At 40.0% G+C, this 26244-nt stretch overlaps 1 protein-coding gene across 2 annotated transcripts in view; it reads left to right on the top strand.

The window, feature by feature from the left end:
- Positions 1-826: 826 nt before the first annotated feature.
- TTC27 (tetratricopeptide repeat domain 27) overlaps positions 827-26244 on the top strand; it is a 100629-nt gene continuing 75211 nt past the window's right edge. For both annotated transcript variants that reach the window (XM_063124256.1, XM_063124254.1), the window contains exons 1-9: positions 827-1073; positions 2357-2537; positions 7224-7353; positions 9570-9710; positions 12059-12161; positions 15341-15505; positions 20809-20945; positions 23443-23555; positions 24134-24200. In XM_063124256.1, the coding sequence (XP_062980326.1) occupies positions 983-1073; positions 2357-2537; positions 7224-7353; positions 9570-9710; positions 12059-12161; positions 15341-15505; positions 20809-20945; positions 23443-23555; positions 24134-24200 (1128 nt within the window). In that variant the 5' untranslated portion in view covers positions 827-982. The remainder of the gene's footprint in view (positions 1074-2356; positions 2538-7223; positions 7354-9569; positions 9711-12058; positions 12162-15340; positions 15506-20808; positions 20946-23442; positions 23556-24133; positions 24201-26244) is intronic.

The raw sequence follows: 26244 nt of genomic DNA, 5'->3' as shown, positions 1-26244 counted from the left end.
CATGAGCATTGCAACTCCTAGTATGCTCCCATTCCTGTCGCAGCTTCTGCATCAATAGGTAGAACTAAGTGAGACACACAGGAAGTTAGATGGAAGAGGAAGTCAGGGACACAGACTTTGATTGAAGGAATACTCGCCCAATCAGGAGGTGACACAGCAGTCAGTGACTCAGCACTCTCAGGAGTCAGTCAGGGCTGGAGAGAAGTTAGTTAGAAGCGATGTTTGTTTGAGGCAATAAAAGTTTTATTTTTATATAATACTGCATTCCTCATTTGCAACAAACCTATCTTTGAAACAGCTTCAGAGGGTTTTGATCGTGTGAAAGAGTCATTTTTGGTCTTTTTTTTATCCGAGGGTACACAAGCGATAGCAAAGCATAGTTGGAGCGGCAGGGGTACACATACACATGCAACTGGAAAGCCAACCACTATGCAACCCCTGACTTGGAGGCTTCAAGGTAATTGATACCAACCGGACTGCTACAAAACCAATAAAGTTTGGCTTATTAAGGGCGCAATCCTATGCATGTTTAGACGCATAGGATTGAGCCTAAAGTATCCCCTGGACGCCGCGGCGTCGTAGCGGGGCGGGAGAATACTCCCTCTCACACACGCGCTAATAGAACACGCGCGCGCTAAGGGAAATGTTAACTTTGGAGGAAACACGTGCCGCAGGCTCGAGCTGACAAGCGCCACCATTCTTTTCCACGTGAAACGCGACCGCTCACGCGCATCCCTCACGCGGCCCGAGAAGAAGTCTTCCGCCAACACCGGTCTTCAAACGGTGGTGCTACGCATGCGTCAACGTCTTCCCTTTCTCCCAGGGTGCCACGCGTGACTGGCATGGCGGCTCCCAGAGGCCGCTGATTGCACATGGGTTAGGCTCGGCAGCCTTCTTGCCACGCATGAGAGAAAACGGTTTCTTCTTGATCGTTGCTCCTTTTCCAAGAGGTTGGACCTGAAGGAGCGTGGGCGCCGAGACGATGCGGGCGCTGGAGCGGGTGTTACTGAGGGGCTTTCCCAGCGCAGCGGAGTCGCCTCGGTGGAAACAGAACGAGGCGGCTTCGGCTGCAGGTAAGACCGAGCCAGATCGGACTATAGAGGGAATCGCCCAGCTCAAGACATGGCAGGGCGTTCTTCCTTCTCTGTTTCCTTTTCCTGATGTCTGTTTTAGCTCAGGATATATGCCTCCCAGACGTTGGTGTGGATTTCTTGCAGGGAAGTTGTTGCATCCCTGACAGCCTCCTCTCCATGAGTTGCGGAGGGTTTAGTGGTGGACGAGAGCTTGCAGAACTATGCAGCTTTCAGTGGTGAACCGGGGTAATGGGGGGAGACGGATAAGGGGATGGATTGGTGAAAAACATAACGCCTGTGAGACAGGCAGTTCGTGTTTTCTCAGTTTACGACGTTGCAAACATCCTTTCCATGGTTACTGGTAGGCGATCCTAGTCCGAACCAACCAGGGGGTGTCAGTACTGCGTTTTCCTCCCCGCCCCACTTCCTGGAAACTTTATGTATCAAAGCCTCAGTGATTGATAAGATTGTCACTTGTTATGGCACAGAATGTCCCTGAGGTATTATAACACTTTTCGCAGCTGATTGGTCGAAATTTTGCTCCCTGTTATTATTAAGCATTTAATGCTGCTTACTGTCTCGGATATAGTGGTGGGAAGCTTCTTGTTTGCACAAGTCTTTAGTGATTCTGTTCCCCACCCTGATTTAATTACAGAACCTGTTTTTGATTCAGAATTGTCTTGATTGCTCTGAACCTATTAATCACAGCTGTAGCACACTGTAAGCACCAACATGACAAATGGCTTTGAAGTATCCTTTTGACTACAGCCAATTTACAGTATCCTAACTTAGATTACCCTAGTTGAGTTCTGTAAAGGTGATGATAGGTATCAGGTTGCATTTCTAACATACTGTATGTTTTCTTCGATTGACAGCTCTGGCCAACGTACAGATGAGAAAGTAATTCTCAAAATATTAGCTGATGAACCACTTGCTGTGCTTGATAATATATGTGATGTGTAGAACAAGTTATGCGAGTTTTAAAAAAGACATTGAAACTATCTCACAATGATGTTTGAACAAATGAGATGTTATAATGTTCATTTGATTTGAAGCCAGATCCTCAATACCAATGGATTACTGTTCCTTAATACTAATTTCCATCTTTTTAGAACTTATGCAATAAGCACATCATAAGAGTATAAATGCTGTTTTGATATAGTAAATGCCAATGGGCATTCTTGAAAAGCACATAACATTCATTTTTTTTGTTAATGTCAAATAACTATGTCAAGCATAGGATGCTCTTAAGAATTTCACACACATTTTTAATTTTATTTTAGAAAGTGGATCCTTGTTGCAGTTGCTGTTGGAAGGGAATTATGAGGCCATCTTATTAAGTAAAGCAGTCCAGCATGTATTCACAAGACCTGCAAGAGCAGAAGAAGCCCTTGATAGCTATTTAGAAAAGCAGATTCAGGTTTATTTGGACTGTTCTTCTGCGGATATTGATTCTATAGAAAGGTAAAATAGCTTTATTTGGAAAAGAAACTTTTATTTTTCTCATGTATTACTTGACAATTTAGAAACCAATAGCAAGGTTTTGCTTGATTATTTTTTAAAGCTATTTTGAATGAAATCCCAGTGCACATTTTTGAAATTATCTCAGGAAGTATCTGGGTAGAGTAGTGTTTGGATTTTGCACTTGCACTATCCCATTCATTTTACAATACTCGGTTGCCCTTCTGTTCACTGGCTTGAACTGTATTGTGGGAGTAGCTCAAGCTATCCCATAATTCAGACTTTCTCTGCTCTTCCTTTGCATTGTGATGAAGAGTTTGCTTCAAAGGATGAATAAAACTGCTACCATGCACACTTAGGAGTTGCCACCAATGGACAGATGCCTGGGGGACTTTTTTTTGTTTTAACAGATGACAAAACCATTGGAGAAGTGTCAGAAGAGGAATTCTATTCAATGTTAGTCCTACTTAGAGTAGACCCATTGAAATGGATGGGATTAATTAGGTTAACATTGATACAACCTGAGGTTTGTAGACATATCTAGTCAGTGTCTTAACAGGATTAAGGACTTAAATAATCCTTTAACATATATGTAGAAATCCTAGACATTTTAGATATCAACCTTAGGTTAACTGTGGGATTTAAATATGAGATACTTTGTATTTGTGTCTACATCATTTTCTAATGGGTTCCTCTTGAGCCTTTTGTACTTGTGTGGTAGTTTTTCAACCTTGTTTTTAGTGGGACTACTGTTGATTGACTAGTTCCTGGCGGTCCACAACATAGGAGGACACATGAAAATATTCCAAACCAAAACTGAATTGCTTTATTTTTCTCTTTCTCTGGCTGCAGTCTTACAAAGATATATGTGTATACATAGTTGGGTGTTGTTTTTTGAAGTTTCAACTACTACCAGTTTGATGACGAGGCAAACTGTTCTTGCATTGCTCTTCATATAATTGCTGAGAACATTCATATAAGGTTGTGTCACACACTTAATAAAAACTTCCCAGCTGACTTTGAGAGAGGCATAAACATAGTCTGAGAATGAAATCAGAAGAAAGGAAAATAAGAAATGTGAAAAGAGATGAGACAGATCAAAATATACTATGAGATAATTGTTCTAAATTGCAATGGCCGATGGCTTGGTGCAAATAAAATTTGATTGATTGAGATAAAAGTCCTTTTTAGAAAATAGAGGAAAGCCACTTACCAATGGAGCGAAACCCACAAGAAATGGTTTGTAAAAGTTAGTTTTGTAGTCTCTTCATGTAGACATGAGGATTCAAAACAAAACAAAATTAACTATTCTATCATTTTCTGTATTTTGTAATAAATCATTTACAAAGATTGGGTCCAAAGAGACCTGGAAACAACTTCTACTCATGCACCTGCATTATTCCCTGCCTGTTGTGAGAGGTTTTTAAAGGTGTTGCCCCTCTGTGTGCCCCAAATCTGTTCCAAGAGGTCCCTCAGCGCTTCAGAGCATTTTTGAAAGGTGCTACAGTTGGGAGGGCAAGTCTGCTCTACCGGTGGATACCATTCCATCAACAGGAGGATACATTTGGAATTCACACAGTGTTTTTCAGGTGATTATCTGTAAAAAGCAAGATGAAGAAAAACAGTTACTTTTTTAAAAAAACAAACAGCTATTTAAATTGGATTTTATTTTTTTCAAAATAATCATAAATAACATATTAAATTTCTATTTAAAAATAACAGTACAATTAAATATAAACAGGCTGAACCTATACTTACAGTCTCATGAATATGAATTAGTGGCTCTTTCACACTTACACCCCTTTAGGACACACCCCTTTAGAGGCTTGCAAGTGTTGAATGCTCTCCTGGAATGACAGAAGCAGATTTCACCCCCTCGGTACATTTTTTTATTCCCCCCCCCCCCTCTAGTTGAATCTCTGAGCCCATCTAGAGAGATTGTTGTGGGCTGAGGGAACACAGGGTATAGCGAATTCCAGCCTCTCCCCTCTGCACCCACTGGAATACCCCCTTTCCACCCTTCCCAAAGCCACCTGACATCACTGTTTTGCTACCTCAAAATAAAGTGACATGGTTCTTTCTGTGTTGGCTGTGGTGGGCAGGGGGATTGGATCTTGGAGTCCCCCTCACAAGGTTGTAGGATTACTCTCTTAATTATCTACCAGTTAAGCATTCATTTCATGAGAATTTCTCTGTCCTAACTACCAGCGTTTGTTTCTTGAAAGTTCTAGACTTTCAGTTTCTTTTTCTAACTAAAGTGCAAAGAGGCAGGCTGGATAGGATTGTTGTTTTCTGTGCTCATGTCATGGCGAAGCTGGGCGAAGCAAGGCAGATGAGTCAGGTAAGACAGAAAGAGAATTGCAGAATGGATAAAAATTAATGATTGAAAAAGACATTAAAAAGCCCAGATTTTTAAAACTTTAATTTGGATTGTCGATTTATTTGTTTTTAAATGTGCTGCATTTAATTTTTTCCTAATTAAATACTTCAGTTCAGATAAGAACATAAGAGTCATTCCGGATCTGACAAAAGGCCTACATAGTCCAGCATTCTGTTCCCACAATGACCAAATGGATGCACTTACAGCTATCGGGCCATAAAATTAATATGGAGTACTTTTATAGTAATGGGCAGTATCCGTTCTGCTCCAGCTAGGTCCTGCTCTTTGCTCTGTAAACACACACTGGAAGATCCCTCCAGAGGGGGCATGACAGTGTCATTCCACACACATGAATAGTGCTAACAGAGCTCTGCCAAATCTTTCAGTTGCACAAGCAGATGTGCATTACACTTGAGCAAGTGGTTGTGCAAGCATAATGTGGAACCAGTTGTGCAAGCGTAACGCACAACAGCGCTTGCACAAATGTAACTTTGGTTGAATTCTCCTCTTGTGCATAGTTTCTGCTAGCGTGCTCTCATATCTGCTACCAGAATGATACTGCCTCTTGTTTACTAAATGTAAATCAAAAAAACATGCTGAATCAGATCATGCTCTCTATTTAGGACATTGGAAATTTTCCCAGGGGAAAACTCAATTCAAAAATTTCCAGATGACTGAACCAGGCCAATGAGATTTACTCTTGAGTAGATATGCATTGAATTGCATTGTTAATCACCAGAACTTGTTAATGAGTTAATCAGTTAAACTTGCATACATTTACGTATCTATTTATAAAATCAAGATTCTGGATGAAATATGTGTTCTTGTTAACTATTATTTTATCAAATTCTTTTATTGTATTTGTGTGCTTTAATATCCCCATAACATTTTGTTCATTTTATCTTTCATTATTATTCTTTTTAAAAAATCATTTTTATTCCAATTCCAATTTCTCTGACGAAAGTTTCCTGCCTTTCTGCTGGCTCCGAATAAAGGCAGGGGGATTTTCCAAATCACACTAAGATCGGAATGACAAGACATCTAGATGTTTTCCAAACCTATCTGAGAGTCAGTGTGAGGTCAATTAATCTTGACTTGAAGTACCTTAGAACAGTGGTTCCCAATTGGTGGTCTACGGACCCCAGGGGGTCTGCGTAACCCACCCAGGGGGTCTGTGGCACCATTCACATATTACTTCTGCAAGGTCCGCATTTTAATAAAAGAAATTACGCCGTCTCCCGTGCTCCGTTTGCTTTGACGGTGACATCATGCGCGAAAGCACCTGCATGATTTAGCGACTAGCTTCAGAGATTACTTCTCTGCACCTAATCCTGAAAGCTCATGGATAAGGAATACTTTTGAATGTGGTGATGTACAACTAACAACTCTTATCTGCGGAGAGCAAGATGCACCTGCTGACGTGACTTGTGATGGTTCATTGAAATCATTTTTCAAAGAATATAGACTAGACCAATTCTGGGTGAAGACTTTTCCTGATTATAAGAAGTTAGGGTGAAAAAGCTTTGAAACTTCTAGTTCTTTTGTTCCACATATCTTTGTGAACAAACATTTTCAGCATTTTGTTATATGAAGAACAAGCATAGAATTCAGCTTGATGTTGATCCAGATTTGAGATTAAAAGTAGGAAAAATTGAACCGGATGTGGAAGGGATTGTTTGGGACAAAAAGAGGCATGATTTCTCCCATCACATTTAGGTTTAGTAGCTGCTCAACAGGTCACAATTTGTTCAATTGTGAACTAGTCGTTAGTAAAATTAAATTCAGCTTTATATTCCTAACTAAATCATTGTCATTTTTGCATGGTAATATCACAAATTTTATGGTCTGTTTTTTAGTATACCTAAAATCTTTTGCTTATTAGGGGCTACCCCTTATTTTCTCCAAAAAATTGGTTTCTTCAGGTAACTACCATAGAGATAACAAAATTTTCAAAAGTCCATGGCTTGGCATTTGAAAAACAAGGGGTCCGCAATACTTAGCTAATTGGGAACCACTGCTTTAGAAGGGCAAACTGTTACAGGTTTCCTTGAAGAGTAATAGATGGAATATTTCTTCATACTCTCAGAGCAGGGACTTATACTCTCTGCTCAATCATTTGGGCTTTCCATCTCTTAAATTAAAGACTTCTATACAAGGAGTGGATTTCTATCTAGTATTCATTTGTACCCATACAACAGTGTTAATAAAAATAGATTTATTTATTTATTTGAAGTTTTTTTTATTCTGCTCCTCAGACCGGCTTACATGTAATCTCTTAAACAACAAGATTTGCTTATTGTGTCTTGCAGACAAAGTGTGGTGTTTCTGCTTGGTGTGGGGAGCTTGCAGTTGTTTGTTCAGAGCAACTGGACTGGACCTCCTGTTGACTTACAAGCTCAGGACTTTCTACCATCAGAATTTCTACAACAATACAATGAGGTACTTCCCCTTCCCCCCAAGTGATACAGTTACTGATTGGAAAAAAAAATGCCTTCCCTAGTACTAGAAATCGGGCAAGCTGGTGTCTGACTCAGCCAGACTCTTCACAATGTGATGCTTGCTAAACTCTTCTGACCTTTGGAAACACCATTCCACTATACATTATTTTATTAAGAGTGGATAGTATGCAGTCGAAGTTAAACAGTTTTCCATCCTGTTTTCAGTTCTTACATTTTTGGTTTGTGGCCATTAAGGTTTTCATCCTACCCTGTTGTGAAGGATTATAGGGGGCTGTAACAAGAAAAGAAGAGAAAGCAAAAAAGTATATTCTAATAATATTAGACACTTTGGGCATATCTTGGCTATTACATCTCATTCTAGTTTGCTTATGTGTTAAAAAGGTTCTACTCTTAAATAAGGGCAGTTTATTTTGCTTTTTTCTACTAATTCTCACTTGCACTGTAACTTTCTATTGGACTAGTGTTAACTTGTATTATCCTAACTAGTCTTTAGGATCGGAGTGACTGAATGCACTGTTTGGAGAGTGATGTCATTTCAGGAGCTGTAAAGAAAGATAATGAAACTGTGATAAGCATTCTTCCTGATAAATATGGGCGAATCTAGTCAGTTACTTTGTCAGTCCATATATAGCAGGGGTCTGCAACATTTTGGGGCATGTGGGCACATTTGGCATTTTGAAAAAGTACCCTGTGCACCACCACAAATTGACTGCTGTAGGGGGCTGGGACAGCCAATCAAAAAAATGTTAGAAGTGCCTCCTTACTTGTGTTAGTGTGCATGAATCTCAACCCTCTGTGTGTTACCCATTCTGGCTTCTCTCTGTGGCTCTTTTCTATCTTTCCTTCTCTTTCTCTCCCTGGCTCACCTCTCTCTCTCTCTCTCCCTCCCTCCCCCTCTGGCTCCTAATCTTTCTCTCTCTGGTTCCTCTTTTTCTATTTAAGAACATAAGAAGTGGCCTGCTGGATCAGACCAAGGGTCCATCTAGTCCAGCACTCTGTTCACAGAGTGGCCAACCAGCTGTCAACCAGGGACCAACAAAGCAGGACATATATAGCACACAACCATCAGGGCTAGTAGCCTTCTCCTCCAGGAATTTATCCAACCCCCTTTTAAAGCCATCCAAATTGGCTTTCTCTCTCTCTTGCTGGCTCCTCTTCCTTGTTTCCTTTCTTGCATCTGTCTCCTCTTCCTTCTCTGGCTCAGTTCAGACAACACATTTCTCAACGGTGGTTTTAGAACTCCACAGTGGGGGTTTTACACCACCTTTGAGAAAAGTGTTGTCTGGCAGGAAAACTCCACACAACGGTAGAGGTTTTTTTTGGAAAACACTCTATGCAGAATACCAATGCTGTGCATAGGAAAGTTCCTACACAACGATTATGTTGCGAGCTCCATGAAGTTTTCCATTGCGTTGAGTCGACTTTTCCCACTGGCTACAGAGTTCTCTGGCAAGAGCAGCAAAATGAGGGAGTGCCACTCTAGGAGAGCCACCAAGATTGTTTTTTTGCAGCAATAGCTGGTGGGATACCATCAGGAGGACCAGGGGAGAAGAGAGGGCGGAGGAACTGTCAATCAAATGTCATGTTGACTTACTCAACTCCATGGTAGCCCACAGTCACACAACAGTGTAGTTAGAACATGTTGTGTGAGGCGTACCCCTAAAAACCCAACCATTTGAGGGAAGTTTTCACACTGCGTTGACTAATGTGTTGTCTGAACTGAGCCTCTTTATCTCTCCTCTTTAATTTCTTCTCTTTGTCTAACTCCTCTTTCTTTCATTCGTTCTGACTCTCTGGCTCCCCTTCCTTTCTTTCTCTTGTTCTCTGTCTCCTCTCTTTCCTCATCTCTCTCTCTCTCTCTGGCTCCTTTTTTGTTTTCCCTCTTCCTTTCTATTGTCTCTCTGGCTGTTCTTCATTACTCTCTTTATTTTTGCTGCTCTTTTTTCCTTTTCTTTCTGTTCCTTCTTCCCACCCCCCTTTCTCTAGGTCTTCTCTCTTTTTTCTCTGGTTCCTCTTTTTTTTCTTTTTGGCTCTTTACTCTCTCTCTTTCCCTCTCATCCCCATGCAACTATTTTCAGAGGAGGAGAATGGCAATAAAGTTTATATAAACTAGTGTGTTGAGCGTGCATATTTTGTTAAGTCTTGTAAAATAATATTAAAGATGCTTAAAATGAGTTTCTTGCTTGCTCTTTCCAGCCCACTGCTTTATCTACAGCTGTCCTGACCACACTGGTTCTAGATGGTGAATCAGTCTACAGCCTGACTTCCCATTCTTTCTTGCTGATGTTAGCTAGAGCAGTGCTTGTGAAATCAAGACATAAGCTAGAAGCTATTCAGGTAAAGAAAAACAATATGAAATACTTTCTTCTTTCCAGCTTTCAGTTGGTTCAGAATATTCATTTTTGTTATTTGCAGTGTGTGTGTTTCTTCAGTCACCCTTTCTCTTCTTTCGCCAATCTTTTTATTTTTACATGACGAGCTCAGAATTGCTAGAATGTGAACAGTTCCAAGGAAGTGATTGGATACAAGACTCTGTCGTACGTAGGTCCACAAGTAAACAGGACTCAAACTGTGTGGCTAGAAGCCACACTGTAGCAATAGAGTGAGAAGTCTAGGATGAGGGAGCTGAGAAGGTGCCAGAAGGGCAGAAAAGAGCAGGAATGCAAAGAAATGCTTAGGCCCTGCTCAACCAAAAGGCTCCTTTACTAGTTCTTCCTGAGGCAGTTGGTGGTGGTCTGCATTCTCATGTGTGACTCAGAACTTCATCAGTTTGCTCCTGGGCTTTCTCTCCCAGGTTTGGTAGGGGCTGGCTTCCTATGGACTTGCATGCTGCTGTTCTTGGTGTCTAGTCACATCCTCTGAACTACTCATATCCCAGGGAGCTGTGACATTTTATGTGGCCAGCCTGCAGTACTTCTGCTCTGTGGCCAATCAGCTTAGAGATTATTTAGTCTGTGCTTTTCCTTAGTGCCTGAAGAGGGCTCTGTCCATCTACCATTCCTGAGCCTACCTAGCTTTGTGGGTTGTGGCTGAGTACTGTGAGGGATCCTGGTTCAAGCCCTGCATGCCCAACATTGAAACTCCTTTTTCTGTTTGCTGCTAACACTATAGTGGAAAGAGTAACGAAAGGAATGACATTAACAAGGGTATGTCTATTGGATGTAAACAGATGGCCTGTAGAAACGACTGTGGACATGTATAGTTGTCAGAATATTTGCAAATCCATTAGATCACCAAGGAAAGGCACAGAATGCAGCAAATGACCAGGGGAGAAACAGTTCTCAGAAGCGTCCAAATTTATTAAGGCCCAATGCATTCTGGGAAACAAGTTTCCTTCCTCAAGGGCATTGAGTAACCTGCAAAATCAAACTCCTAAGCTCTAGCATTGATTCTGTAATAAAAGACTTAAGCAGTTTAATTTTGTAGGTTCCTGAATACCCATGAGGAAGGAAACTTGTTTTCCAAAACCTGTCAAACCTTAATAAATACAGACACTCCTGAAAACAGTTTCTCCCCAGGTCATTTGTTGTAATTCTACTGTGTGCCACTGAAATCAGATGTCAGAAGTTCTTACAAAGAAGCAGAACAACTTTAAGCACATAATGGGTAATTTAGTTATCTGATGGCTTTATAAGTCAACCCCCAACTTTGCTGCTTCTGCTAAGTGTAAAGCAATTATGTTATAACATGACTGTAGTATGCTTCAAACTGTGTTAAGAGACTCCACAATTTGAGGGCAAAAATATCTCAAGGAACAGTCACATGCAGTTTATTAAAGCTGTTCTAGAAACACCTGTCAAGACGGATATTGAATTGTCTCGCACGGGACACAATGAAATATGACTTATGCTATCAAGCTGAATAAAATAAGGTACATATACAGGAGACCTTGATAGAGAGGTCAACTCTTACATTTTGACACTTTCTTTAGCATTTCACAAGACTTTATAACATGTTAGAAGTGAGTGCCATTTTGCCACCATGCAGTTCATGACAAACTTCATGGGTTCAAAGGCAATGTTTTGTAGCCAAAAGCTTGCAATACAAGAGGAAGAAACATTTCCACATCAACCCTAGTAAAAATAAACTTTAAAGTTTTTTAGTGATTCAAATCTCTTTAGAACATTCACAAATACTTAGTTTTTCATATATCAAGTGTGACTTACATAAAATAAAAAACAAGCTATTAGACAGCAGATTCAAGCTATTGGACAGAAGATTCATTACACTGCATCTAGAATAGAAATGCTCCCATGGAACAGGTGAAACTGTTAATGCATTTATAAGCAGAAGGATCTCATTTCTCCTATTTGCTGTGACTGGAGGCCCAAGATAAGGGATGGATGTGGAATAACTTTCTTGGACTAGGTGGTCATAGGAAAGGAAAGGGATTGATACTGGGACCTTTTGTGTGTGCGTTTTATTTACCATTGAACTATAGCGCTTCTCCTCTTCCAGTACAGTTCCCTGTCTAGATATTTGTAGGTTCTGTAATCAAAGAGAACCTACAGGAATTGGGGAACGGATATAGTTATGTGCTCTTGGTCAAATGTTCTCACGCTTAAGAAGGTTCACCTTTAGTTGAGGAGTTGCATCTACCGTGAATGTGTAACAACCAAATCAAACAAGACGGTTTGAAAGCAAGTGGATTTAATGCTTCCAAAATGGTTCATTCTCATTTTTAGACATTGCCTTGGTGGACTTTGCGATGTGTGAACATTCACCAGCAGTTGTTAGAAGAAAGATCGCCTGAACTGTTTGCTGTAGCACAGGCCTGTATACAACAAGGTATATTTAAAATTGGCAGATAATGAGGATTATTTGTGTGTTTGATTGCTTAAACCAGAAAGCCACTTCATAAACAGACCTCTATGAACAGTTTTTAGGATTTTTTTTCCTAATCTGACAGAACTAGAGATGTAAATTTTTCAAAATGTTTTTCAGAAAAAAACAACAGGGTTTTGGGGGAGAAATTGAAATAATGCAATATTAGCACATTTTACAGATTGAAAGTGACTTTGTTACTTTAGGAACATAAAATGTAATTATGTCCAAGTTGGTTTGGCATAAAATTATTACATTTGGTATATTAAAAGTACAGTGTATTCAAATAATTATTACAAATTGAATTGAATTTTCAATTTTTTTACTTTTTTGGGTAACAAATGGAGCTACAAACTTCTGAACTGTTAGGAACACCTAAGCTGTAGGATGCTTAAGTCTTTTAGGATATAAAACAATAAATATACACAGCTAAAAACAAATTAAACGATTAATCAAGCTTCTTGGACACAACCCCATGTAACAAGCTCCTTAAAAGGTAATCACATACAAATAGCTGCCCACTAGTATCTCAGTTTCAATAGTATCAGTTGACTTAAACCAATATTAACAACTGAGAAAATGTGAAAACTGTACCGTCTAGTTAGTTTAACAGTTACTAATTTGACCAGCTGTAAAGAATTTCTAGAAAAATTTTCTGAGTGTTGTAACTTTTTCATGCTTTTGGGGTAATAAACAAGATGACTTTTCTGTTTAATGTGTCTGTCTTTGCTTTTTGGATAACAGCCAAGTAATGTGATCTCAGTTGCTGATATTAGTGGGACAAGAAAGCGTACACAATTTGGGACTTAAACAATAACCTCTGTTCTAAAATAGGATACGGTTAATGCTGATTGTGAAGACAAATTAGAAGATAAGATTAATTAGCTTCATATGAAAACTCAGTTTGGTTTGATACCAAGATTTCTCATACTTAAAAGCAGTATGTGAAAATAAATTATACTTGGCAGATATGCTAAGCATCTTTTTATAGAAATTACATCATTCTGCTATTACTAGTATCTTGTAACTTTCAGTTTTAAAATGTACCATGGAACTCAGCCAGTTTCTTAAATAGAAAATCTTAAGTAAATCTATCATCCAATTCGTAAGTGCAGAGCAGTATTTTTTAAATATATATACACAACCAGGTTTGGATGCCAAATATATAAATATTTAACTCCCCTTTGTATTTGAGAAAGGTATAAAAATAGAGCATCATTGCATACTTATTATTCTGTGATTGTAGTAGGATTATATTACTGGTTTATCTTGTCTGCAACCTTGAGCAGATGCTTATGAGAGTTTTGAACCTTTCAAAAGTGAAAGGCTTTTGTTCTGGGAAACCATTTTTTTCAGAACGTATATATGCATGTGATTAAACCACTCTAGTAAATTGTTTTGAAACTTTTTAAAAGAACTACATTCAATATGAGCCAGTATTTTATTTTTTGTATTTTTTTTTAGAAACACAAACTTTACAACAGAGGTCCTGACTGGATGCTTAATATTTTTAAGTACTGTAGCCTCCCATGTGATACACAATTCCTAAAATCCTGTTCCCAGTGTACCTGTTTTCATGTAGACTCAGAAGAAGGAATTTAGTATAAAGAAAGTTAAGGTATTAAAATACTTACTTTTCAAAGCTAGTGCTGTTTGGCCTTGTGCAGGCATGTTTCCCCAGTCATTTTGATTAGGGTTGAGCTTTTGGATGTAGGTGATCCTTCCCTACAAATCCCCCCTCGTCTCCCCTCCAGTTAAACATTAACTTGGTGTATTATTACTTATATTGTTATTTAATATATATCCCACTCTTCTCAGAATACGTAAATTGAAATGCAATACAGTAGCAGCTATGAAATGAAATGCTATTCATGATTGGCTTTAAATCTGTAAAAACAAACAAACCCAGCTTCAAACATTATTTTTGAATTCTAGTTAGTCTTATTATCACGGCCAAATGATCAGGGGATGTGGCCTACACATGACCTCTAATAGCCAGATAACAATTTACAAGGTGGCTGCAAAAAGAACAACAACCTAATAATAATAATAATAATAATTAATGTATTTCTTATCCACCTCTCCGTTTGGATCGAGGCAGGGAACAACAATAAGTATAAAATACATAAAACTGAATTAAAAACATAATATACATTTTAAAACATCTTAAAAACATCCTAAAATTCCACTGCATAGGCCTGTCAGAATAGGGGTTTGGCTCTCAAATGTGGTAAGAGAAGGCCATTTTTCTCTGCTGCCTTGCCTTCTCTTTTTCTTTATTGATTTATTTAGAGTAACTGTATAACATCCTTCAGAATACTTAAAAAAAACACTTGGTGAAAGACATCTAGGTGGGTTGGTGTCTATGTGGGAGAAATCCATTTAAGTTCTTCTACTGATGAGCCTACTTCCATCAGTGAAACCAGGAGAGGGATGATTCCCCAGTGCCCCTGCACCTTCAAAATGTACTCTGGAGTGGATTTTCCAGGGGCTGCAGAGTAGAGAACGATAAAATTGTGTTGTGAGAGCAGAATCCTGCTCTCTTTGATGACACTAACAAGATTTGGACTACATGCTGCGTATTGTTATCGGATGCCAGGTTGTATATCCAGCTCCCCCTCAGGGATTGTCATGTCATGCGAATCCAGCAAGTGTGAGTTAGGTGAGGGTTTAAACAACCTAAATCAGACCATGGGTTATGCGAGGGTTATTTTACCCTTGCGTAACTAATGCTTGTTGAGTTAGCATGACATAACAATAACTGAACAGGTGTTGCATATTCAAAACGGAAGCACCACATGCACCATAGCATCACTGTGAGCTGTTTTGTCATGCAAACAGCCCCATTCTTCCCTATGTATTGTGTTTGATTAAAGCAATTTTTTTCCTGCTTTAAGATGTCTATATGCTAGATTCCCAAGAGGAAGTTTTTCAAAAATGTTTTCAGTTCTTCTGAAATTTGCTTACTATATAAGAGATTCTTTAAAACTTATGCATGAAAACCCAAGAATAATGGAGCCACTTTAAATCTGATGTTGGATTTGCCACTCATGACACAATCCAGTGTGTATTTCTCTGCTTCTTGTTATAGTTCCTCTTCACTCTGTTACTTAATCTCTTCTGTTCTCGTTTTTGTTTTGCAGTGTTTGAAATTGAAACTTTGTTCACTGATGATGAATGCTGGCATCTTGCTGTTCAGTTCCATCTAGAGAGTGCTTACATATTTTTGAATTATTATGAATACAGAAAAGCCAAAGAACACTTCCTTGCAGCTAAAGACATAACCAAGTTACAGATTGATTTGACAGGTATGTTTCTTTTCCAGATCCTTTAGCATTAATACATTCTCTCTCTCTCTCTCTCTCTCTCTCTCTCTCTCTCTCTCTCTCTCTCTCTCTCTCTCTCATGCACGTTAACACAGTTTGCCATGAACTGAATGAACTGATTTTGGTTAAAATATTTAACACTAGAAATTATATTAAAGCTGCCTTCAAGAGGAAAGCACAGCCACACTGACAGTTGTGAGCAAATTGCCCTGAAGAGGAAAGTATCTGATACATGTCCATGTCCTAGGGAACAGAATAGCTTGTGGCGATTCTGTCTAGCTTCTCCACAAGTGGAACTCCTTACAAGAGACTGGTGCTCAGCCTATGAAGCCATGCAGTCTGCCATGTGGAAGGGCTTCTTCAATCAAGCTGCTTATGATGTGTATGGGATACAACTGCTGAGAGGAGTTGATTGTAGTGGGTGAAAAGTTTAGGCCATTTGGTGAAATGTTGGGAGGATTTCCTAGCAGCGGAGAAGTAGAATATTATCATATAAACTGCCTCTGGCAGTGATTCCTTCTTTCTGATAAGGAGTGATTCGTGTTTGTGAGAATTTATTTATTTATTTATTATTGCATTTCTATACCGCCCAATAGCCGAAGCTCTCTGGGCTGTTCACAAATGCAGCAGATACTCTCCCTCTTCATTGGGAACACAGGAAAAAAGGTGTAAAGTGTCCTTCCTCTCCAGATGTGTTGGATTGCAACTCCCATCATTCCCAGCTGATCCTCCCAGAGTGCAGGACACGGAATAACGGGCTCAAGTTAAAGGAAGCCAGATTCCGGCTGGACATCAGGAAAAACTTCCTGACTGTTAGAGCAGTGCGAAGCTGGAATTAGTTACCTAGGGAGGTTGTGGGCTCTCCCACACTAGAGGCATTCAAGAGGCAGCTGGACAACCATCTGTCAGGGATGCTTTAGGGTGGATTCCTGCATTGAGCAGGGGGTTGGACTCGATGGCCTTGTAGGCCCCTTCCAACTCTGCGATTCTATGATTCTATGATGGGAGTTGCAGCCCAACACATCTGGAGGACATTGGAGAAAGCTGATATAGGATGCAGAAACTCCTGGTAGGTGGAACATTGCTTCCTTTTTCAGAATTCTAAGAGGCATGTGGGCTTAGTTTATATGTGATCATTCTTTCAGAACTTGGAGTGTGAACTGGTTCATTATTCACTGTTTATTGGTTTTTGTATTGTCTTATTCTCTTTTAGTCTTCAGTGCTGCTTGATTGCTTGGTAGTTCTCTTGTCTTTTTCACCTAATGATTATGGTATCTGCTCTATTTTATTATTTCTCTCCCTTTCCCCACTCCACATTTTCTCCCTTATTTTGCCTTTGGATTGGCATGTTCTGTGAGAAGTGTTATGGTCTAGAGTAGTTGCCAGCATTGTAGGATGGCTTTATTGCTTGCAGCTGGTAAGTTTGGGCGAAGAGTAATCTCATGTGCTAATGCTTCTAGAGTAAGCACACGAGATACAGCTGTGATTTGTAAATACATGACTAGGTTGGAAGTCTTCTTCTTTTGATCTTTGCCTTAGACATCTGATTTGAATCACTTTGGGCCTAACTAAGCAGCAAAGTGCAAAGCTATCATTTACAGTCCTTAAATGGAGCAGAAATGTCCATTTGCAAATGGTGTGTGTGTGTGTGTAAAAACATATTGTGAGAACAGTCTTGTTCCTTTAAGAATTGCAATTATCACTATCATGTGATAATTTGTGAATTGTTCAATCACCCTTCTGTATGATTAATTGCTACCCAATCTTGCACCTATACCTTACTCTTTCTGCTTGCATCCTCTGTCAACAGCAAATCAAGTCTTTGTTTTCCTACCAAACATTGCTATCTCTTTCTTCTGTTATTTGTTCCAGTCTTACTCTCTGTTCCTCCTGGACCTCTCTTTGCTTCCTGGACTTGCCAGGGTTGACCTGCTTGCTTGGTTTACATGGATCTGATCTATGCCTGTTTATTCAACCGTGTGCCTAGCTAGTACTGAATGGAATCCTTATTTATCTTACATTTTGTGATGTGGGAATTGATCCATTAAGTACCATGAAGGCAACATCAAGATTTCTGGGCACTGCAGGAAAAGATCAAATAGTGGCATCTCCAAGTTTACACATTATTTCTGTGCGTATCCCTAGGTACACTTGGAATTGCTATATGACAGTTCTTCGATGTAAAATCAAGTAGATCCATTTTAAATCAGAAACAAAGAAACAGCTTTAGTAAATATTCAAAATTTGTGGGTTGGTTTATGCTTAAAATGATGGATTAGGGAAGTTATTTTGGTGGCAATACTCTGATTAGTGAGGTTAAATGGAACGTGCCAATTTCAGAGAGAAGATTTGTTGCTGTAGCCTCAATGTGAGCTAATGAAGGACTTTTGCAAGTGCTTTAATTCTGTGGGTGGAGAGAAAAGGCCATATTTTATCACATTGATGTTATGTCAGTAAAAAAAGTAAAATCAAAGCCAGGAAAGATTGAAACTGATGTCTTCCAGCTGGGTTTGGACCTGATCAGTAAGGAAAATGGGGACATCCAAAATTAACAACAGTAGAAGATGTTGATGCAAGATGTTAGGAGCTGATGAATTCTGTTTTAACCCAGTTTCTGCGGTGATTTACTATAGTGTTGAACAGCTCCTTTGGAAGCTTTTGTGGTCTGTCTCATAGTAACTTGCATGAACACAAACTTTGTTTTTAAAAACATTACACTAGAATAAAAGGATAAATATTTTTTATTTCAACTCTGGGATTTAAACAAGCTTTGTCAGAGTAAATATTTTATGAGATGGCTATAAATCTGTACTCAAAAGGGCTCAAACCAAAGCAACGATAATCCATAATTTAGTGATTGCACTGTGCTATAATTAGAGAAGCTTGCTTTGTTCGTTATAACGTAGCGAAAACGATGGCTTCTCTTCGAAAGAGTATGGTAAAAATAGCCCCAAAGCTACTTCATTTCATACTTACAATATGATTAAATATGACAAATTAAAAATTCAACTGATTGATGTTGTTTGTACTTACTTAGCTTTGTTTGAAGATTTATGCTAGACATTTTAACTTTAATTGGGAGATGTTTTGGTAGACTGCAATTACTATTTCTAGCTATAATTTTATATAGGTATATATACACATGCCTATGCACATGACTTGGCAAATAAAAAACTGTTAGCCTGGCATCAAAAGCTAATGCAAAAACTGTTAGCCTGGCATCTGAAGCTAATGCAAGGCTTTTCTCCAGTCACCAACTACCTGCCTTATTTCTAATGGCAGAGACACCAAGAGAATGGCTTGTGATACGGACCTTAATTTAGGTTTTGTTGTTTATTCGTTCAGTCGTTTCCGACTCTTCGTGACTTCATGGACCAGCCCACGCCAGAGCTTTCTGTCGGCTGTCGCCACCCCCAGCTTCCCCAAAGTCAAGTCTGTCACCTCCAGAATATCATCCATCCATCTTGCCCTTGTTCAGCCCCTCTTCCTTTTGCCTTCCACTTTCCCTAGCATCAGTCTCTTCTCCAGGGTATCCTGTCTTCTCATTATGTGGCCAAAGTACTTCAGTTTTGCCTTTAATACCATTCCCTCAAGTGAGCAGTCTGGCTTTATTTCCTGGAGTATGGACTGGTTTGATCGTCTTGCAGTCCATGGCACTCTCAGAATTTTCCTCCAACACCACAGTTCAAAAGCATCTATCTTCCTTCGCTCAGCCTTCCTTATGGTCCAGCTCTCGCAGCCATAGGTTACTATGGGGAATACCATTGCTTTAACTATGCGGACTTTTGTTGTCAGTGTGGTGTCTCTGCTCTTAACTATTTTATCAAGATTTGTCATTGCTCTCCTCCCAAGAAGTAAACGTCTTCTGATTTCCTGGCTGCAGTCAGCGTAGCCTAAGCCATATAGGGCAGTTGTTGGAATAAACGGGGCATTTAGTTGTGGATGTTTCTGTGAGTCATCAAATGTGTCATTTTATCTAATTAACCTCGCTGCTTGTGTTGGAAATAGTCCACAGAACCAGGCTGATAAACTACTGTGTGTAGCTTATTAAGCTATTGTGCCTAATCTGCCCCGTCCTGTTGTAGTCCTCCCACTCAGCAGTAGCGCTGTTTCAACCATTCATTACATCGCAGCAGGAGCTACAGGGAGGGAAAATTCCAGGTGCATAAAAAAGGGGGTGGGGCAAATCAACCCTTGGAGTTTGCAGGAAAGGAACAAAGTTCATACACAGCGTCCCTCTGTAGGGAGGCACCTGATCCCCCTCAAAACCCCTGCTTATGTTTTTTCACTTTAGAGATTGGGGTATTGGCTGTATCCATTTTTTAAAAAATTACACTATATCACTGTAGTGCATTAGCGTTATGGCAGGAGGCCTGCTGTTCCACGCATTCGCAATTTCAGACTTGCGTACTTCAGGAAGAGGGCTACCGGCACTGTGGGATTTTTGTTAAAAAAAAATCATACTATATCGCCATAGTGCACTAGTGCTATGATGGGGGTGCTGTTCCGCCCATTCACAACTTTGGAGTTGTGCACTTCTGGGAGAGGGCTACGGGCTCTCGGGGACAGTTTTATTTTTAGTTCCAGAATTGCACAGAAGTGCATTACTGCGTTCGCCACTTGTGCACTTCACAGACTGGTTTCTTGGCAATTGGAGAAGGTTTATTTGCTGTTTCTATTGTAGAGAGTCATGTGGCAGTGAGCTGAACCACTCTCACTGTATGACTCTCAATAACCCACTCTGCAGACCGTGAGTTATCAGTATGGTTTATTTTGGCCAAATAAGCCACTGTGGATTAAAAAATACCTGACAGACAACAGGATAACCCACAATGGGTTAAATAAATCACCGTGACATATTTAACCCATTGTGGGTTATTGTGCCATCCGAACCCACTCATTGTAAAACACAAGGACACTGGTTATTAATGTATCTTTGTGCCAAACTGTATATTTTATGTATTTATTGTGATTATGATGCTTATATCCTTTCTTTTCTCCATCATGAGACTCAAGGTGGCATATATGGGGTTTTCAGGCCATGTTCCATCCAGGAACTGATCTGACTCGGACCTGGTTAACCACATCAAGGATCATTATGAGTTGTATTCAGTATTAATTCTACTTGAAGTAGACCCATTGAAATTAAAGTAGGAATAACCCTGCGTGCCTTCAGTCTGTGGTTTTATACATACAAAGATATGCACATGTGTAACTTTAAACTATAATTTCTAATCAGTTTCTGGTGGATTTTCTGTTTCATCTTAATGGTTAATTTTTTGCAGGTGCTCTGGGCAAACGGACAAAATTTCAGGAAAAATATGTAGCACAGCTTGTATTAGATGTTCAAAGGAAAGATAACATCCACCTTCCTTACCGTGAGCTTAGTCCAGCACCTACTCCACTAGAAGATTTAACTAAGGTATAGAATTGAATCCATAGATTGCCATGCTTGCCTAAGTGTAGTAATTGTTATCTTATGTATAAAAGGCTAAGTGCAGTTTTTGGAAGCTGATAAAAATGCAGACTTCCTGGTGCGGCATGAGTGTGTGTGTGTGTGTGTGTTGCACAGTTATTGACATTTCTTGTCCAGTGTAATTTTATAACATAATTGGGCAGTGTAAAATGATACACATGGAGTAAAAGAATATTCTTTAGTGATGAAGAATAAATCCATTAAGTTTTGAGCAATGTAGCAAGAACCTGCCTGGATCCTGATGATATTCAGAAAAACATTTTCATGCTGCCATCTAGTTTCAAATAAAGATTTTTGTGTATCACCAGGTGTTTCATCAGATAGAAACTGTTGCCACCTTCTGTTAAAGGATTCTGGGAGTTGATGCCGTGCATCCTTGTTCACATGCAGATGTAGCTAATGTTTGTACATGTGTAACAACCAACATGGATCTATGGGGGCCTTTAACCGGAGATGGTGTGCGCACACAGTGGCATTTACTTATTTGGTTATAGTTTACCATTCCTCACAAAAAGCCTGGGGTGACTAACATCCTGTGCAAAACACAACACTGCACACAAACACCATTGAAATCATAACTCTAAAATCACAAATATATATAATACAATAAAACCATCAACAGAATTGTTATACATGGGGAATAGCTGCTTCTAAGTTGGGAGGATTGGTCTAAATGCACTCACTTTAAAAGTTCAAGAGTGCAGACATTATATTTGCAGGCTTTTATTCTTATCATGCACACATTTATTTATTTATTTATTTAAGGATTTTTATGCCGCCATTCAGCCAAAAAAAGGCTCTCACAGCGGCTTACAAAAGTATTTCTTGACAGTCCCTGCCCGCAGTCTTACAATCTAAAAGACTTGACACAAAAGGAAAAGGGATTGGGAGGGATTGGGATGCATTACAAAAAGTTGCTTGTTTGTTTTGAACTCATGGAATAAACAGCCGGCGTCATTGTGACATGCGAGCCGAATCAATGTGTCAAGGTAATGCCCAATAATTCCATAGGTCACAATACCCATGAACAGAAGACAAGTGTGTCTGAACCTCCACTGTAACAGTGTGCCAATACATGATTTCACTTTTTTAAAGATGCACATTAAATTCAAGGAAAGAAAGGAAAGGTACCTCTCGTGCAAGCACTTGAGTCATTGCTAACTCCTAGAGGGATGCCTGCTTCCGCTGACGTTTTCTTGGCAGACTTTGTAGCGGGGTGGTTTGCCATTGCCTTCCCCAGTCGCAGGCCGTGGGGAGAGTTTCGGCTGCAGTAACTGCCACTTACCACTCTGCGCCACATGAGGCTCTTAAATTCAAGGGCACACAACTTTTAACACTATAAAAAGAACCCTGCTGGATCAGACCAAACCTCCATCTAGTACAGCATTCTTTTCACACAGTGATAAACCAGCTGTTGACCAGGAGCCCACATGCAGGACATGAGTGTAACTACCACCCATTTCTCCCAACAACTGGTGTACATAGGCTTGCTGCCACTGCTACTGGAGGTAGCACATATCCATCAGGACTAGTAGCCATTGATAACCTTCTCCAGGAATTTATCCAACCACCTTTTAAAGCCATCCAAATTGGTGGCTATCACTACATCTTGTGGTAGTGAATTCTGTTGTTTAACTATGCACTGTGTGAAAAAGGACTTCCTTTTATCTGTCCTAAATATCCCACCATTCAGTTTCATGGGATAACCCTGGGTTCTAGTATTATGAGAGAAGGAGAAAAATGCCTCCCTATCCACATTCTCCACACCATGCATAATTTTGTACCTCTATCATGTCTCCTCTTACCTTTTCCCCAAGCTAAACAACCCCAGCTGTTGTAACCTTGCTTCATAGGAGAAATGCTCCTGTCCCTTGATCACTTTAGTTGCCTTTTTCTGCAACTTTTCCAGTGCAGATGAACGTTGCAAGTACCTTGAATGTTCTCTAAAACAGAAAGGGAGGATAAGTGTTTTTAAAATAAGTACACTGCAAGGGAAAATCAGTACAATGAATAAACAGTATTTCAAGTAAGCTTATTTGCCACCATTGAATTTTCTCATAGAGAAACCCTTCATAATGTTTTAAGGAAGCTCAAGATTTCCTGGAACACAGTTAGCAAATCATTGATTTTACGGATTCAGATGATATATGGAGAATATATTTCTAAACTTTTCTGTTCTTTTAAAGAACTTTTATTCATTCATATTTCTGCATTTTTGTCAAGCATCCTACTTTTCTAAAAAAAAATAAAAAAAAAATCCTCATCACGGTTGCTATTCCGCCAGCCAAAAGAATCTTTTCTGCTGGTTAGTCAAGTTGAGAATTTATATTCCTGGCAAAGTTAAAACCTGATGCTGCTGTACAAGATATTTATTATTACTGCAACTTCCAAACACATGAACAATTTTAGATGTAATTTATCACTTGTGTGTATTTCCCAACAGAATTACGCTTTAAATGATGACACAGTGTTAAATGAAATAAAGTTTGCGGAATCTCATCAGAACCAGATGCCTGACCTGTGTGCAGAAGAACTTGCTGTTATCCTTGGAATGTGGTAAGATGATACCTTGGTTCTATCTAGTTTTTCCGCCGACAACCATGTTTTCATACAGTAAAAAGATTGTGTTTTGCAAAACCTTGTTGGTGGAAAAACGTCTCAGGGCAGGGGAAACTCCACACACGTTCTGACACACAAGGCTGGTAGCACTACAGATCTATTCTCCTGGGAACATTTACATGCAAAGAGGCTTCTGTGCTCTGCTTTCTATACATAGAGCCACATAGGGTGCAGATACATAGGGTGGTATCGAGTATTGTGACTGTTTTGATTTAATCTTTTTTTTTTCAATCTAACAGAAGAGGCATATGTAAAAGGTGTCTTGAGTTTTTGTAGCTGTCTCACATAAGATGTGAGAATGTGTTTCAGGATCTGTTCAACTGGCTTTAAGACTTGAAAACCTGTGGCTTATGTAACAACATGCTGTGGATTAATTTCATTTCAGTTTGCTGATATTTTTCTTTTAACACGAGTACACACCACATTTTCAAAGAATTATGCCCAAAGTGGCTAACAATATTTAATGAAAAGAAAAAAGGTGTAATACTCAGCATGTGGTTGTTGTTTTTTTACAGCATAAACTTTCAAAAGAACAATCCAGTCCATAAGCTCACTGAAGAGGAGCTGCTTGCTTTTACATCTGTAAGCAAACTTATCTATATTTTCTCTTGCATTGCTTGGAAGTTTGTTTAATCCCTTCTCCCTTCAGCGTATGGTTGGGTGGCTGCTGAGCACTCGGCGGGTCCTTGCGAGTGCTCAGGTGGGGATCCGCGTTCATGTGGATACCGCAGCGCCGAGGAGCCTCGGTTGGTCTCGGCTAGCCGTGCCGGGTCCCCGCCCGGTGCGGTGAGGAGAGCCGTCCATCTCGGTAGCGGAGCGCGGCCGGAAGGGGGCAGCCTCTCGCCTGTAGCGCACCTCGTGTTCGTGGGGCACCCGGCGCTAAATCCTTCGTAGACAGGATTTAGCCTAACCAGGTCTGGGAGAGGGCGGACACGGGGGCGAGAGGTGTCTGCCAGACTCCAGACCGAGTCGGGTGCTTGTGGCATCCCTAGTTGGTGGTGGGATCCTCTACAACCACCACATGTTACTTGGAAGATCTGGAAGGGGCTTCTATGCACATACAGCTCTATGCATATGGACTTGGGAAGTCAGAACAATCTTCAGTAGATCCAAATTAGTTAGGCTTTCTATGAATCCATTGTGTGGCTTCCACAGAGGACTGACTTTTTCCCAGCCATGCAGATTTGCAGGCAGTTTTTTGTTTTTTAGTTTTGTTTGGGGGAGGGGGGATTTATGCCTACGCTCAAATGCTCATTTGCAAACCAACAAAATTCTCGCACAAAAATCAGGTTCCGTCAATGACCAAATGACGGGAGGAAAGATGCCTGATAATCTGCAAAACATAGGTGGAACAGTTTTAACAAGGTCCATACATTCGTAGTGCAGACTGTTGTACACAGTTCTGCACAATTAGGGTTCACAATTATGTGGAAGGGTCCATGTACATAGGGTGGTATCAAGTATTTCCCCCCTGCCTGTAGAAACACTCCTTGGGAAATGTTCTGTTCATGATGCTCTGGATGGTGGGAAGCGGGGTATTGGTGGTGGTAGGTAATTCACCCCTCCCCCAGGACCACCTCCTAATACTGTTCCAGAGTCTCCCACCCCATCAAAGCAGATTTTTTTTTTGGGGGGGGCGCACGCGCAGGGAATTCATAGAATCATAGAATAGTAGAGTTGGAAGGGGCTTATAAGGCCATCGAGTCCAACCCATGCTTAATGCAGGAATCCACCCTAAAGCATCCTTGACAGATTGTTGTCCAGCTGCCTCTTGAATGGCTCCAGTGTGGGGTTGGCAAATATTGGATGGTGGGTCAGCAAATATTGCCTTGTCTCCCATTCTACCAGTAGAAATGCTTTATGCTCTGCTGGATTAGAAGCCTTCCATAGGTGGAAGGAGCCCTTCATCTGCAGGAGACAGACTCTGAATCCAAGTCACACAACTTATGCAGAAGTATTTCTTGAAAATACTTCTTGTTTGTACCCTGAGCTGTTCATAGCGCTATGCTATTTGCATAATGACTTGTCCTCAGTTTGTGTGCGGCATGTAGTTACAATCCTGATAGTTATAAGAGAGAGCCGTCTCAACCAGTGAATAATGTGTTATCCTTGGAGTCATTGTCTTGGGCAAACTGCTGTATCTCTAATCTCAGAATGTTTTCAGGATAAGTAAGACAAATTGCTAAAAAAAATGAATCGTTAAAATACTGCTGTTGACTCGAATGTAGGCCTTGTCATCATTAAGTTCTTTCTGGGTTCAATTTGATATTCTTCAGGAGCCTCCACACAGCTGATGTGGATGACAGGCTACTTCTGGTGATGTATACTTTATGGCTGGCTTTCTGCTGTTTGTACCTGAATGTCCTATGAAAACAGGTTCATGCCTTTTCTCAGGAGCACTAACCATATTTCTCAGAATATAATTACCACCTTAATAAGCCCATGATCAAAAGATGCTCCTCCTTATGGTTGAAATCCAGAAACTGTTATAGAGATTTCTGTATTTTAAGGACTTTTTTGTATTGATTAGAATTCCCATCTATATTTGTATCTTGCTCTGTGTGCACGCTGCTACTTTTGAATTACTAGATAAAATGCTACAGAAAGCCCACCGTACAGTGAACTT

This window comes from Elgaria multicarinata, chromosome 4, assembly GCF_023053635.1.
Source record: "Elgaria multicarinata webbii isolate HBS135686 ecotype San Diego chromosome 4, rElgMul1.1.pri, whole genome shotgun sequence".
In the NCBI taxonomy this organism is placed as follows: Eukaryota; Metazoa; Chordata; class Lepidosauria; order Squamata; family Anguidae; genus Elgaria; species Elgaria multicarinata.
The sequence above is the reverse complement of the archived record's forward strand: the minus strand, read 5'-3'. Positions and strand labels throughout refer to the sequence as shown.